Source organism: Seriola dumerili, unplaced genomic scaffold, assembly GCF_002260705.1.
Source record: "Seriola dumerili isolate Sdu_G_001 unplaced genomic scaffold, Sdu_1.0 BDQW01000133.1, whole genome shotgun sequence".
Lineage (NCBI taxonomy): Eukaryota > Metazoa > Chordata > Actinopteri > Carangiformes > Carangidae > Seriola > Seriola dumerili.
Window position 1 is genome coordinate 510,749 of NW_019174388.1, and position 14,733 is coordinate 525,481.

The 14,733-nt window shown below is 41.4% G+C and overlaps 2 protein-coding genes across 7 annotated transcripts in view; one reads left to right on the top strand and one right to left on the bottom strand.

The window, feature by feature from the left end:
• Positions 1–2,130, bottom strand: part of matn4 (matrilin 4) — a 29,908-nt gene extending 27,778 nt beyond the window's left edge. For 4 of the 5 annotated variants that reach the window (XM_022748827.1, XM_022748825.1, XM_022748826.1 and 1 more), the window contains exon 1: positions 1,832–2,121. The gene's annotated coding sequence lies outside the window, so the exon portion shown is untranslated. Of the gene's footprint in view, positions 1–1,831 lie in introns of all 5 variants that reach the window. The other variant, XM_022748824.1, reaches the window with a different exon arrangement.
• Positions 1–14,733, top strand: part of LOC111224365 (recombining binding protein suppressor of hairless-like protein) — a 37,860-nt gene that overhangs the window by 4,328 nt on the left and 18,799 nt on the right. For both annotated transcript variants that reach the window (XM_022748828.1, XM_022748829.1), the window contains exons 3-9: positions 1,737–1,887; positions 8,367–8,501; positions 8,770–8,840; positions 8,989–9,104; positions 10,348–10,522; positions 11,414–11,551; positions 13,524–13,636. In XM_022748828.1, the coding sequence (XP_022604549.1) occupies positions 1,737–1,887; positions 8,367–8,501; positions 8,770–8,840; positions 8,989–9,104; positions 10,348–10,522; positions 11,414–11,551; positions 13,524–13,636 (899 nt within the window). The remainder of the gene's footprint in view (positions 1–1,736; positions 1,888–8,366; positions 8,502–8,769; positions 8,841–8,988; positions 9,105–10,347; positions 10,523–11,413; positions 11,552–13,523; positions 13,637–14,733) is intronic.

A 14,733-nucleotide genomic window follows, 5' to 3' on the forward strand; every position in this document is an offset into this window, starting at 1 on the left:
TTAGTAGCTTTAGATTGGAACCAGATGTTGACTCTGCTACTGTTAGCAGTTTCTCTGACTGCCTGACTGTTTTACTGACTGTCTACCTGCCCGCCTGTCTCACAGCCTGACTTCCTGTATGACTGACGGACTCTGAGACTGTTTGACTGCTTCATTATCTGTCTGTGTAACCGACTGTACCGACCTGGAGCCGATCCACAGAGACAGACTCTGACTGTGGCAGATAGATTCATCCATCACACTAACCTGCCTGTTGCTTAACTAATTAAATTACCACTTATTCTCCATGAATTCTGGGTAAATTAAGAGTTTTTCAAACTAAAAAAAAAAAACATGTCTGACTGAACAATTGCAGCTGTTTGTCTTCTGGAAGAATTCAACAACAGTTCACAGTGAAAATTAAAATTCAACAAAGAGCTGAACAACAGAGAGAGACCTCAGAGCAGAGCGTCTTCCTGAGGCAGAGCTCAGTGACTCTTCCTGATGATCAGGATCATTTCTCTGCTTCAACAACAATGACTGACTGTGTTTCCACTGCTGTGTATTTGAACAGGTCTCAGCCTCTGATCACTCACTCACAGCATTTTTAAAACCACATCATGAGCCATGATTCCTCGTGGCTCAGCAGGTGTCTTTGTTACTGACTGTTGTTCATGGTTCAGAGGTGGTCTGGGACTGAAGGGAGGCTCAGAGTAAGTCTGACTATTCAGACTGTGTTCCTACCAGTCTGCCTGTGTGACTGTATATCTGACTGTCTCACTGACCGTCTACCTGTCTGTCTGCTCACTGCTGCTTCTGACCGACTGCACAGAACGTCACCTCCAGGCAACCAGTGTGAACCCACAGCATTACTCTCACTCACTCACATTCATATCCACTGTTAAACCTGCCAACACCACTTCTGACTTTTCTAACTTCATGTTCATTAGAATCAGAGGACGAACAGCTGACAGGACTTTTTTATTATCTGTGAACCTTCATCATCTCTCTTCATTTCAAACATACACTGAACTGAGGCGCGAAATTATGCAAAAATACAAAGAAATTTAAAAAACACCTCAATTCACTGCTAAAGAGCCCATTCAAGAAAAATCAGACAGATAAATGGCTTTTCCAACAATCCAGATGTGTCCAGATCATACACATCAGTACCTCTGCACTCTCTCCCAGCTCCACTGCTGCTAATTATTTCCTCCATTAATTAATTGTTTCATCCATAAAATGTCAGACAACAGTGAAAATGCCAAAAAGCCAAAGTGACACAATGCAAATGTTTTTATTTCATCTGTAATCTGAAGATCTTCCGTTTCTAATCAGATCAGACAAAGAAAAACAGCAAATCATCACAGTTTAGAAGCAGAAACCAGCTGATTGTTTCACGTTTCTGCTTTAAAAATCTAAATCACCCAAAAACCGACTGAGGCCCTTTGCTGCATCTCATCCTCTCTCTCTCTCTCTTCCCTGACTCATCGTCTCTCTCCCACTGTCCCTGTCATAAGGACAAAACTGACCAAACAAATAACTTAAAAAAAAAAAAAAAAGATCACCCAAATGATTAATTAATTATCACCTAATAACTAAGATCCTCTGTGATCCTGCAAATATCTTCTATTATTCTCTTTGTATGTCATTTAAAATCCAGTTTAAATCTAATGATCATTAAAGTTTTCTGATATAAAACGTCTTTTTTATCAGTAACAATCAGCGCCTTTGTTTATTTAATCTCGTCCTGTCAGAAGCATCGATGCACCAGCCGGGACTCTCCCAGGCAGAGCCCGCGCTGCTCTACCCCCCTGCTCTGTCCCCAGACCCGGTCAGCCCGCTGACTCACCTGGGGACGCTGCTGGCCGGACACGACGCGCCGAGGACCGGGAACGGATGGGACGGGTAAGATGGGCAAACCAGCCGGGGCACAACAAGACCTCCGCAACAGAAAGTACCGCAGCACACACACACACACACACACACAGTCAATGTCCCGAGTGAGTAAAGGTGAGATCGGGGTTTGCAGCAGTTTATCCCAGACTCAGAGGAACCCTCACCGGGCCGTGAGGAATGAGCGCGGGGACGTGAAAATGCGTTGAGGGCGGCGGATCTCTGACTCTCTGTCGCTCCGTGACCTTCCCTGGGTTTTACTCGCTGGCGGAATGAGGAGGTGGAGGGATGGTGTGTAGGTATTAAAATGCCAGGAGGAAAAGTATTTGGGAAGGCAGAGACCCCACCCCCCTGCCTTTGAAATCCAAACAACTTGGAGTGAGAAACCAAACTGGAAAACCGGCCTGGAGAGGTTTGGAGGTGAGGTGGGGCCGGGTGGCATCAAGTTAAAATACCGTCAGTATTTACATCAGTATTTACAGTATTGTTTTAAAATGTCCCTTTAATGCTTTAATGCTAATTTGTCTTAAATTTTAAAGCTGTTCTTTTACTCAATTAAAATCAATATAATGGATAATGAGTGAAGTGCATTCATTCATCCTCATGAATCACTATTGATGGGCCTATCATCTGCAGTTAAGGTGGATTGTTTGTGGCCCTTCATTATTGTCATAGGTCAGTTGTTCAGAATGAGCCACAAAATCTGGTTTTAATAATGTAGTTCAAGTTCTGCCTGAACTGATAGACTGTCGACTCTTTACTAAACTCATCCCAGACCTGTTTATATTTATGAGGATAGAGGATTATAGAGTGTTTATCTTCACCTTTATCTCTTCACATTAAATCTCCATCCAGTGTAAAGGTCTCTGTCCATGTGTAGTGTGATTATAGATCAGGTCTAGCTTCTATATTAATACTGTGAAAGTATCAAAGCCTCAGTCCACAGAGAAATGCACACAGCCTGTATTCAGAAACTGAGCCTTAAAACCAGCCGTCAGGACTTCTGGAACTTTGTGATGTCACAACAAAGCAGTCACCAAGCCCCGCCCACCTGGACCCACCATCCAAACCTTGCAGGATTTGGTTTCTCTGAGTGTTTTTACCTGAAATCTGCTATATTTTTATTGGATCACTTAGAAACTGATCTGTGTGATCACTGCAGTTCGGTGCTGTTGAACTGGACTGAATCATCCAGACAGGTGTTTCTGTTATTTATCTCATTGATATGAATGGGTTGGACAAAATAATAGAAACACCTATCCACATGTTTCAGATTCCATCAGTGATGCGGCCAGTGAGAGAACAGAAAACACAGAACCAACATATTTGTGACTTGCCAAAAACATAAATGAACAAAATACACTGCAGTTGTATAGAAACATAATTTGTGGGAAACAAATATTGTGTCTCTTTCTGTACGTATCATTTCTCATTAAAGCCATAGCAAACGTTTATGAAACACCTGTGTCTGAAAAACAAAAGCCATCACTTTAAGAAGAGGTGAACAGCGACGTTACAGGAACAGGATGCTTTCGTCAGTTTCCTGTGTCAAAGCTGCTGCTCTTATTCTGAAGGTGACACTGAATGAGTCTCAGGTTGGAGAATGTTTTAGGGCGCCTTGTCCTCGTCCATTTTTAACTGCGCTGACACCTGTGGAGTCGTGCTCACTGACGAACCTAACCATGATTGTAGTCATTACAACGTTCAGCCACAACTGGAACAAACTCTGGACGAGGAGATGGACTTTCTCTGGAGGTGAAAGTGAATTCCTCTCCTCCCTTCCCCCCGTCCCGTCCTCAGTTCATTCTGTGTTCCCACTGTGAAATACCAGAGGGTCTGAGCTCCTGACACACTGACCTTTGACCTTTGAAGAGGGAAAGTCTAATTTAGACCAGTGGTTGCACCCCGGTGACTGACCACACACACACACACACACACACACACACACACACACACAGCCAGTCAAGTGTGAACCCTGAACTGTGAACTGCGGAGAGAGGTGTACAGGGTCAGTGGGATCCTCCTCATGTATGAAGAAAACAGTGAGAACAGACTCTCCTCTGAATACATGAACCTTTGTGTTGTGTCGACGGCAGGATTAAGTAACGACCAGGGTGACTTTGTGCACAAGTATGAAATGGAAATGGAGACAAATCGTAAAATGCATGACATAATAATAATAATAATAATAATCTTTATTTATAGAGAACTTTTCTAAACCCACTTTACAAAGTGCTTTACACAAAGAATAAAAGACACAGGTCATAGAAGGCAACAGAGTTAAAACTATCAAATGAGAAATACTATTAAAGCGTCTTAGTATTATAGTGCAAATAAACCAAAGGCAGTGTCTCCAGCAAGAGGGCGATCAGTAATAATCAATAAAACCATACTTATAAAAGCTGAGTGATCTGGACAGTAACAAGACCAGGTCAAAACCCAGTATATGTCTGGACCACCTCTGGTCAAATCCTCGGCACTCTGCTGACCAGTGGTGGAAATATGATCAGTCAGTCAGTCAGTCAGATTATTGGCCGAAAACAGAATCAGAAAACAGACAATGGATTAAGTACAATCAGGAAAAGCTCTACGATAAAAATTTGTTTCATAAAGAGATTTAACATGATCAGTCCTTCTGTTAAATAAAGACACTAGGACCGGTTGTATTTCCACCTCAGTAACTGGATGTATGAAGGACGTTTGTGTGGCTTAAAGCTTGGAGCTTGGTTTACAGCTTAGTGCACAGTACTCAGCTTTTTGGGTTTAATCAACATGTCAGTTTTTCAATTTTAATAATCCACCTTTAATTACCTGTCAATCGCTGGCTTCATGTTCTTTAAACAATAGATGAATTGTTGCATTATCTCCTGAAAACAAGAATTTGCTGCATGAAGAGAACAAAACATCTGAGAGTTTAATGTAAAGCTCCGTTTGTCTGGTGTAAACTGTAGATATGTATAAATAGCTGCAGCGTGGTTTGACTGTCACAGGTTTGTGTCAGATCAACTAAAATACTGCATTCGTTTTATTTAACCAAAACTATGAAACGGGTCAAAAGAGACGATGAATCCAGCGGAGTTTGATTCTGCTCAGTCTGAACAACCTGAAGACGTTTTGGTTTTTATGAGCAGAAGAGAACATGAACCCTGTCGCTTAGTTTTGACCCACTTTGTGTGTGTGTGTGTGTGTGTGTGTGTGTGTGTGTGTGTGTGTGTGTGTGTGTCTGGTGTTACTGGGTTGTCCTTGTTAAAGCCAGGACCCTGCTGCTTTACAGAGTCACTCTGCTCTTCACTCGGACTCACGACACAAAATTCAATGATACTTGTTGAATGTAAAAGAGTTTCAGTCATGAGTCATGAGATCTTTGTTTTACTTTTTAAATTATTTAAATATTTTCTAAGTTATATCATTGATTGAATTATTTAAATCTATGGATTTAAACCTGACTAGCAGCTAGATGCTAGAATGTAACTCTTATATCACTCTTTGTTATAGCCTGTATAATGAGCCTTTACAAAATCTACAAATCATTAAAATAAAAATTCTAACTGAGGAAATGATTCAAACTTGCTCATTTTCAGAAGGAGAAATTAACAGTGTTTTAAAATTAAAACGATCTTCGTCCAGACAACCATTTGAGCTCCGTATCGTAAAACAATCTCCGTCCACACTATCACACCTTAAAACACAGACATACGTCACCAGTAACGGACACCGAGCCGGCGTGAGGAAGAAGTTGATTATTGCAGAAAATACCATGAACGAGGAACAGCAAAAAACCTTTGTAGTGTTAAAATAGAGAATTCAACTCCACAACAGCTGCTAGCAAAGACAACAACGTCAGTAACACTGTAATCCATCATCTTGTTGTTTTCACCACTGGTAGTCCAGGCGGATGAGAGCCAATCAGGAGAGACCGTGGATGTCTATGTCATCATTTCAAAAGGTCTCGGTTTCTGTCCGTCCAGACGACAACACCAGAGTTTTCAAAATAAAACGGGGCCAGCTGTGTTTCTGAAAGTCTGTTTTAGGTGCTTGAACAGTAGAGGGATTTATCCGTCGTTAATCTGGCATCTGGACAGTTGTTCAGGCTCGATCCACCAGAGTTTGCTCGCTGTATGTTAGGAGGAGGCGTTATGTGTCGGACTGTTTCTCCACAAGGCAAAAAAACTTCCTAAATGTGGCACTATTCCTTAAAAAAAAATAACTGGAAATGTGTATGTCAATCTTTTTCAATTGAAGATCTTTGCTTCATCCTGGTGATTAGTTTTACTGTGAAATAAGATACTTTTATTCTTGTACTATAAAAAAAAATCATGCCCATATGTTTATTCATGTCTTCATCCCGTGTCCTTTGTTTCAGTTTATTGTTGTTGTCATCGGTCACAGTACTCAGCTCTATCTGTTCGCTCCCTCCTCCCCTCGTGTCAACAGGCTTCATTATGAGCAGCATTCCTGCCCCCGGGCCCCGGGGCAGTAACTCTGCGTCTGGCCCCTCATTACATCGTTACCGCCGAGAGAAAACGCAGCTAATGTGACAGCTGCCATTGTTAGCGGAGCTACACGGGGCCGCTCCTGTTCTTTCAGTCACTTACCTGCTGTTCGCCTGGACATTTGAAATCTAATCACACAGATGAGTTTGTCGATTGTGTTTCTGCTTGATTCTAATCAGCAACGTGAAAAAAACCAATGAACTATTTTAAATGAATTGCTCAAACTGAAGAATTAACTAGTGGGTTTTCCCACATTTGAGCCAGTCGACACGAGCATGAGCAGAAAATTTAATAATATTGTGTCAGTTTAAAGCCATTATTTATTTATTTATTTGATTCAAGCATCTGAGAAAAATCTTTTGAGGTAAATTATATAAAATCTAAAAAGCAGGAAAAATAAGTTCTTACAATTTTTATATGGGAATTTAACTGTTTGTGTGCAAATATATCAACAGTGAAAATTCATAGACTGAATGCTTTCATTTTATTTAAAAAAAAAAAAGAAATAAGGTTCATATCCATTTGGAAATCGAGTCTGTGATTGTGATTAAAAAAGAAAAATGATTATGAGTGACAGTGTATAAATTGAATGGTGGTTAGCGCAGCAGGAGTCTTTTGTTCCACTCACTCGAGCTTTGTTCTGTCGATGGCTCACCTGCTGTTCACTTTGCCGCTGTCCAAGATTTAATGACAGGGAATAAGACTGTAAAGGCCTTTTATTGTACATTTGATTGAGGTAAAGCAAATGAATGATGGAAACAATAACTGAATAAATTTGAACAAATGAAATGACCAAGAAATTCTGTGAAAAAAAGAGACAGAAATGTTCAAAAACTCATTCTTCTGACAGTGAATAGTTATTTAATGATGCTGGAAAATAATATGAATTTGATAGGTTTGTTTTTATTTGTATAAAATTATCCAGTCTGTGTAATATGTAACATTAAAGGTACTTGATCCACAAGAAGATATATTTAAACCATCTCAGTGTAGTTTTACATCTCCTCTCTCAGGCTTCTCTCTGCAGCTCTAGTAACAACAGGTCGGTGAGCCAATCAGAAGAGAGGAGGCTGTGAGCCTCTCTTCTGATTGGCTGACTGTTTTCTGAGTGATCCAATAAAAATAAAGCAGATTTCAGGTAAAAACACTCAGAGAAACCAAATCCTGCAAAGGTTTGGATGGTGGGTCCAGGTGGGCGGGGCTTGGTGACTGCTTTGTTGTGACATCACAAAGTTCCAGAAGTCCTGACGGCTGGTTTTAAGGCTCAGTTTCTGAATACAGGCTGTGTGCATTTCTCTGTGGACTGAGGCTTTGATACTTTCACAGTATTAATATAGAAGCTAGACCTGATCTATAATCACACTACACATGGACAGACCTTTAGACTATATGAGACCTTTAAATAACTAAAATGAAAGCGTGTCAGTCGCAGCAGGTTCACATGTAACAGAACTATGATATATAAATAGATATAAAAATAACTCCTCCACTGTTTAATGTGTCAGTAATGCAGCGTTACCATATCCTTCCATATACCTGCGTCTCCCGTCACATCGGAAACTATCTGTGGCGCGTCTCTGTTTATGTCTCACTTGCTGCTAAGTGCATTATGATGATGGGTTCAGTGTCTGGAGATGAGACTGAGACTGAGTGTTTAGTCTGAGACACAGACTCAAGTCTAGTTTACTCATCAGACTTTCTCAGCACTTCCACTTATTTGGAGCGTTTCAGCCAACGTTCATTTGTTTCAGTGAACTTCATCACATTAGAGGTGATCATGGAATATAACTTTATAGGTTTTTTCTCTTCCTTTATGTGGCAGTGTTCGTCTGTTGGTCAACATTCAACGTTAAGTTTACTGAATTACTTACGTGGTGGAAAACAATTCATTGAGCCACGTTATCATGATACTTTCATGAGCCAGACACACACACACACACACACACATACAGTATATTCTCTGGTTGTTTGCCACTCACAGCTTTCTTGTCCAATCAGGAGACTGGACCCGGGGTTTCAAGGCTGTCAGTTACTGGGAATGACAAGGGAACCAGGAAGAGAAGCCCATGCAGACCAGAGCATCATCATCCTGCACGCCAAGGTGGCTCAGAAGTCCTACGGCAACGAGAAAAGGTAAAAGGTTTCCGCGGAGAGACACACCTCTGTCACCTCTGAGGATGAGGACAGAGCCTGATGAACTGATAAACTGGCCTTTAATGTGTTTCCTAATATTGATGTTGATTGAATATTATAAACAGGAGAGATTCATGTTCTTTAAATGAAACTTTACTCGTCAGTTTTAGTGACCTAAGTTTCAGAGCTGTTCAAAGGTTTTATGAAATATAAGCATTTCAACACAACACAGTTGAGGTTCATGTGAATATGATTATCTCACCCGCAGGTTCTTCTGCCCTCCTCCTTGTGTTTACATCAGCGGCCGTGGATGGAGGGTCATGCAGGACCATCTGAAAGGTGGGAGGAAAATATTAAATATAACTCTTTAAAAAGCTCTGCTCTTCTTCCCTTTGTTCCTCATTTGTGTTTCCCCCCCTCTTCATCGCTCCGTTGTTATTTTTTCTTCCATTTCTCATTCTCTTCTCTTCCTGTCGTCTTCCTCCAGCCGCTGGTTATGGAGACGCTGTGTATCGAGTGTGTGGTTACATGTGTCTGGACAGCTCCACGCAGTCTCAGGCAGACACGTTCAAACTGATCTTCGATGAGCAGCCAAACTCCGGGGTGAGAGACGTGTGTGTGTGTGTGTGCGTGTGTGTGTGTGTGTGTGTCTTCGTGTGTGTCTTCAGCCAGCGTCCTTCACTGATAGAGACACCATTTTTGTGAAGTTTAAACTGGCCTTTGTCCCAGTTAATTATCCTCTAAGTTCCTCTCCAGGCAGCAGGAGATCAGTGATGTGTGAGGAGGAGACAGTTTTCTTTACATCCACATTCATTCTTTCTGAAACAATGGATAGAGATCAATATTTACATTATCATAGATAGACAAAGAGGAGGGGCGTGTGTGAAGCTGAGACTTCAGTGCAAGCATACACTCACCCACCTGTCAGTCAAAGAGGCCACGCCCTCAATCCTCCATAACTTTAGTCCTTAATAAAATGTAAACAGGTGAGTTATATAAACAGGTGTCATGAAGGAGGAAATTAGCTCTAGAGACCAAAACAGTTTTTGTACCAGGCTGTAAACATGTTTATTTCTGCTGTAAAGTTGGACACTTTAACATGGGAGTCTATGGGGACTGACTCACTGTTGGAGCCAGACTCTAGTGGTCGTTAGAGGAACTGCAGCTCCTGGTTCTTCACTGTTGATGCTTCATTTTTCAACCCTGGAGGTTGCTGCTTGCTCCAAGCACATAACTCCTCATCAGAAACAAAACTGACACAAAACATTTACAGCTTTCTTTACATCCAGATGTTCAAATATTCAAACATATTATAAATATTATAAATATTTTCTTTTGGAGATAAAATCAATTTTAAACAACTAGTCGTCTCAGAGCTCAACCACCAGCTGCTGCCCAAGCTGCTGCTAAACTCAGACCTGAAGCCCGTTGTGTGTGAGTGACAGTCAGCTCCATGTGTTTACCCAGACGAGACGATCACCTCCTTCATTACAGACGACTGTTGACTCCTCAAACAGAAAAACTACACAGCTGTAAATACATTGTGTGTGTTCACCGGCCGGAGAGAGAAAACACAACAGACAGACGTCCTGCATCTGCATTACTGCACAGAGCACCAGGCAACACATCGCTCAGATGGCTGGAGTAAAACTCAGCAGGACACCTGTTATTAAAACTGTTTGTCTTTTACAAACTGGTTGTTACAAACCAACAAATCTCTTCATCTGCACATTATTCCTGAAGAGTCTCCGTCTTCCATCATAAACAAGCTTCAGCTCTGCTCAGTGTGAAAACATTGTCAGTCCCGTTGACTCGTCTTCTCTCCGTCCCTTTGTCTGTCCAGCAGATGTTTGCCTGTGCCAAGTCCCTGTTCATCTCTGACCAGGACAAGAGGAAACACTTCCGCCTGTTGCTGCGACTCTTCTTGGGCAACAGACAGGAAGTGGGTTCGTTCCAGAGCAGAATGATCAAAGTCATCTCCAAACCCTCGCAGAAGAGACAGTCCATGAAGAACGCCGACCGTGAGTCAAAGAACGAGATGAAATGTGTTAATCAGGAATCTGAGGAGCTGGTTCAGTCCAGGTGTGTTAATACACAGTGTCAGTCGTTGCAATGATCTTATTCATAAAAAAGGAATTAGCCACTGTCAGAGTTTAGTTTCATTTTTAATTGATTAATTTGGACGTTTTTGTAAATACGAGGGGACTGCTTCATAGAAGAGTCAGTCTTTCTGTTGGTGACTTCTTCAGCTGGAGCGTCTCCTATTCTTCTTCTTGGTTTTCTAAATGACAGAGAAACAGCAAAGAGTGAATGGATGGAACAGAAACAGTGTTCACAGGACAGGAAATGAATTACAAATTAAAAGCATGGCCCAAATAAAATTAATAAAAGCACATCACAGAGTAGTTTATAATTTAAGTCATTTGCATTTTTATACTGCACAAAAAGGAAATTATTAATATGAGCATATGTTTTTGAATCCAGTTTTGTTCATATAACACCAGGAAGTCACTTCGTCACGGCGACGTTAATCAGGTACATCTTTAATCTGATCTACAGGTTCAGCTGAGTGACTGATGGCTGGTTGTTACATGTCATGACTTCCTGCCCGGTCAGGTCACTGCAGGTCACAGGGTCTGATTGAGTCATCCAAAACCTACACACACACACACACACACACACACACTCACACACTCACACACTCACACACTAAAAGAAAACATCATCCTGACAGCTGAGATTGCAGCTCAGGTGACATCAGATCACTCAGGTTTCTGTGGGAGACTCTGAATGTGCATGAGTGTGTGTGTGTGTGTGTGTGTGTGGGTGTGTGTGTGTGCGTGTGTGTGTGTGCGCGCACGCACTGAACTTTCAGTTTCCCTCACAGTGTGTCTTTGTGTGTGTGTTTTCAGTGTGTATCTCCTCGTGCTCCAGAGTAGCTTTGTTCAACCGTCTCCGCTCTCAGACGGTCAGCACTCGTTACCTCTCCGTGGACAGAGGAGCGTTTGTGGCCAGCGCCCGACAGTGGACAGCCTTCACCATCACCATGGGTAAACGTGTGTGTCACAACCTGTGTGTGTGTTCACTGTATGTTCACAGCTTCTTAGTCACACACTGATTTATGCAATGTGTACTGTAAAGATCACAGTGTGGTCAGTCTGACTTTAAATCAAAATCAGATGATTTATGATCCAGAAATCCCATAAAATGTCATTTTCTTAAAGAAACACTAAGTAATTTTCTTCTGAATCATCACAGATTCTTGCTGCAGGTTCGTACAACACACATACTTTTAAAAGCTAAACACTAGTTCGTATGTAGCAGCTTGAATCTCCTCTCTAACTGTGACGTGACAGACAGGACTGTGGTCGGTGCTTTCCTACATACCAGCTGATAATGTTAGCAAGTCTTCACAAGTACATGACTGAGAGTAGCTCACCTGGTTAGGTTGATACTGAGGCTGAGACCTTCGCTCAGCAGCCCTGGTCTGAACCCGGCCTGACTCTTTATATTCCTCTGTGCCGGCGACAGTCAGAGCAGGAGACTTTGTGTACATACAACTTATTCTACATCTCAGTAACGCCTTCAGGCAAACTCTTCAAATTTGGTACAAACGTTCAGCTCGAGGATGAACTGATTAGATTTTGGTGGTCAAAGGTCAAAGGTCAGTGTTACCTCACAAAACACTTTTCAGCCATTACTCAAGACAAAAGCAATTATAACAAAGTGTCCTACAAATGGTTGATATTTTACACGACTCTGGATAAACAGGGATGTGACGTGTGGCCACGACCACGAGGAGGTGATTCTACTTTAAATGCTTGGAGGGTGAACCTACTCTTGAATCAATATTGAGTTTATTTGAAAGATTTTAGTTTGTCTATATAATATAAATATATATAATACAATATTCACAATTTGAAAAATGTATAATATTAGTATTAAATGTTCTGTTTTCTTTGTCAAATGTCTGAAACTATAAATGAGCTTTATTTACTGCCTCATAGACGTTTTATTACAGTCACGCTGTTCAAACCTGGAACAGTCAGAAAATGAATCAGCAGGAGTTTGTGTCTCCTCACTACAACTATAAACTTTTCTTCACATACGTGACATCTATGTAACCATGGTGTCACGTTTCCCTGGTTCAGGAGTCAGCAGAGGAGACTGACCAGTGGTCATTAGGCTCGGACTGATATTTGATACTATTGAATATCACATTATTATTTCCCCCCATACCATATTTTTCATAATACCAAATTTTATTTGTTTGTTTTTGTTTGTTTGTTTTTTGCAGTTTTACCGAGTCTGACCCTCATTCGACTGTTACATACATGTGACAGATAAAACCATAAGTAGCAGCATTGTTTTTACCTGAAACATAAAATACAATAATATGATTAGAAATAATAAAAAACACCAGAAAAATTTATTATTAAAAACAAAAAACAACTGAAACATGAAATACAACAATCCCTCGATAGTATCGTGCACCGCGATGTTTGGTTTCTGTATCGACGTGTTAACTTCTGGCTATCGTCCAAGCCTTGTGCTCATCACTGGCATCAAACCCGTACGGTCCAGTCACCACACGGCTTCTCTCCCCACACGGCCACCCTGCATAAATACAGTCAGTGTGAGCAGTTATTCACCAGTGTTTCCCTCACACTCGTCTGGAAAAGCCTGCGCAGAGATCTGTGAGGTTATTTATTTTACACAGTGTGTGTGTGCACGGACCTCCCACCACCAAAACCTAAACCTCAGTCATTCATCTGTCTGCACCCTCCTCTCTGCTATCACCACACACACACACACACACACATGCACTTCCTTTTTGTCTGTATTATCAGTTGTTTCCAAATTAAATCATAGTAGAAAATATTTTACTGAGTCTGTAACGACTTTCTGCAGAGATCTAAACAAAGTGTGTGTGTGTGTTGTAGCGGAAGTTTGACCATTAATATATATGAATATTCATACATAGTTTTGTGTGTGTGTGTGTGTGTGTGTGTGTGCGTGCAGTGGAGGACCAGCGTGCTGACCAAGGAGACTTTGTGCTGAGCGAAGGTTTCATCTGTTACGGCTGTGTGGTCCAGTTAGTGTGTACTGAGTCTGGACTCGCTCTGCCACCCATGGTAACACACACACACACACACACACACACACACACACACACACACACGTAATGCTTTATAAGGATCTATGCTTCTGTTATTCGGTATTTATGGTATGTCTTTTATACTATATCACTTTAAATGTTTGGAGGCCACAGGCTGTTCGTTATGTTCATTAATCTCTTCAGTCGTCAGCAGCTACAAACGTTAAACTGTTAAATCATCAGTTTTTTCTGCTTTGGTTTTGTCTTTTATAACATCACTTCATTTTGATGAGATAAACTCATTCAAACCTCTTCACACATTTTCCCTCAGGTTTTCACTCCTGATGTCTTTTAGTAACTTATAGAAAATATGTCTTTGATCATGTTCCTCTTCAATTTTACACTGACGAGCGAAACAAAGTCCATAAAAATGACTGTGATGAACTCAGTCTCACTGTCTGTTCTCACAACAGTTAAATTCCTTCACAGCTCAGCTCAGGAAATTAAAACAGGAAAATGGAGGTTTTTAGAAACTTCCCGTGACTGTAAATACACACTCTGCTGACCTTGAGCACGACACTGAATTCCCACCATCTCACACGCTGCTGTTATTTATTATAGAATGAAATCATGTGATATTGTTTCATCCAGCAGGAGGAAAACTCTCCATCAGCGTTTTTTTCTCCCGGCGGCCGGGGGAAGCCACGCCTGTTTTACAGACTGTCATTGTCATTTTAATAAAAACACTCGCCTCAGTAAATGTTCTGTAGCTGCCACCACCCCCCACCCCCCACCCCCCCGGTCCTACCAAATCATGTTGAAAATCATTGACACTGAAATATAAGAGATAACCGCTGACTCAACAACATCGGTTTGTGCAGTTACGGCGTTTTAGGAAGTTAAACGACACGTGAATATGAAAAATAGTTGTGTTTGCCAAACACAGAAGACAGAGTTTGTAAGTCATGTGTCTGTTCCACGCAGCCTGCTGTTACTTTACATACATAGAGGCTTGGCCTCCTCCATAATTTTCCCCACGCCACTGAAGCTTTTACCTGGTTAGACTGTGTGGGCAGCATGGAGGCAGGGAAAGTAACAACAAGGTAATAACAGAAATATCAAAAACAAGCCCGT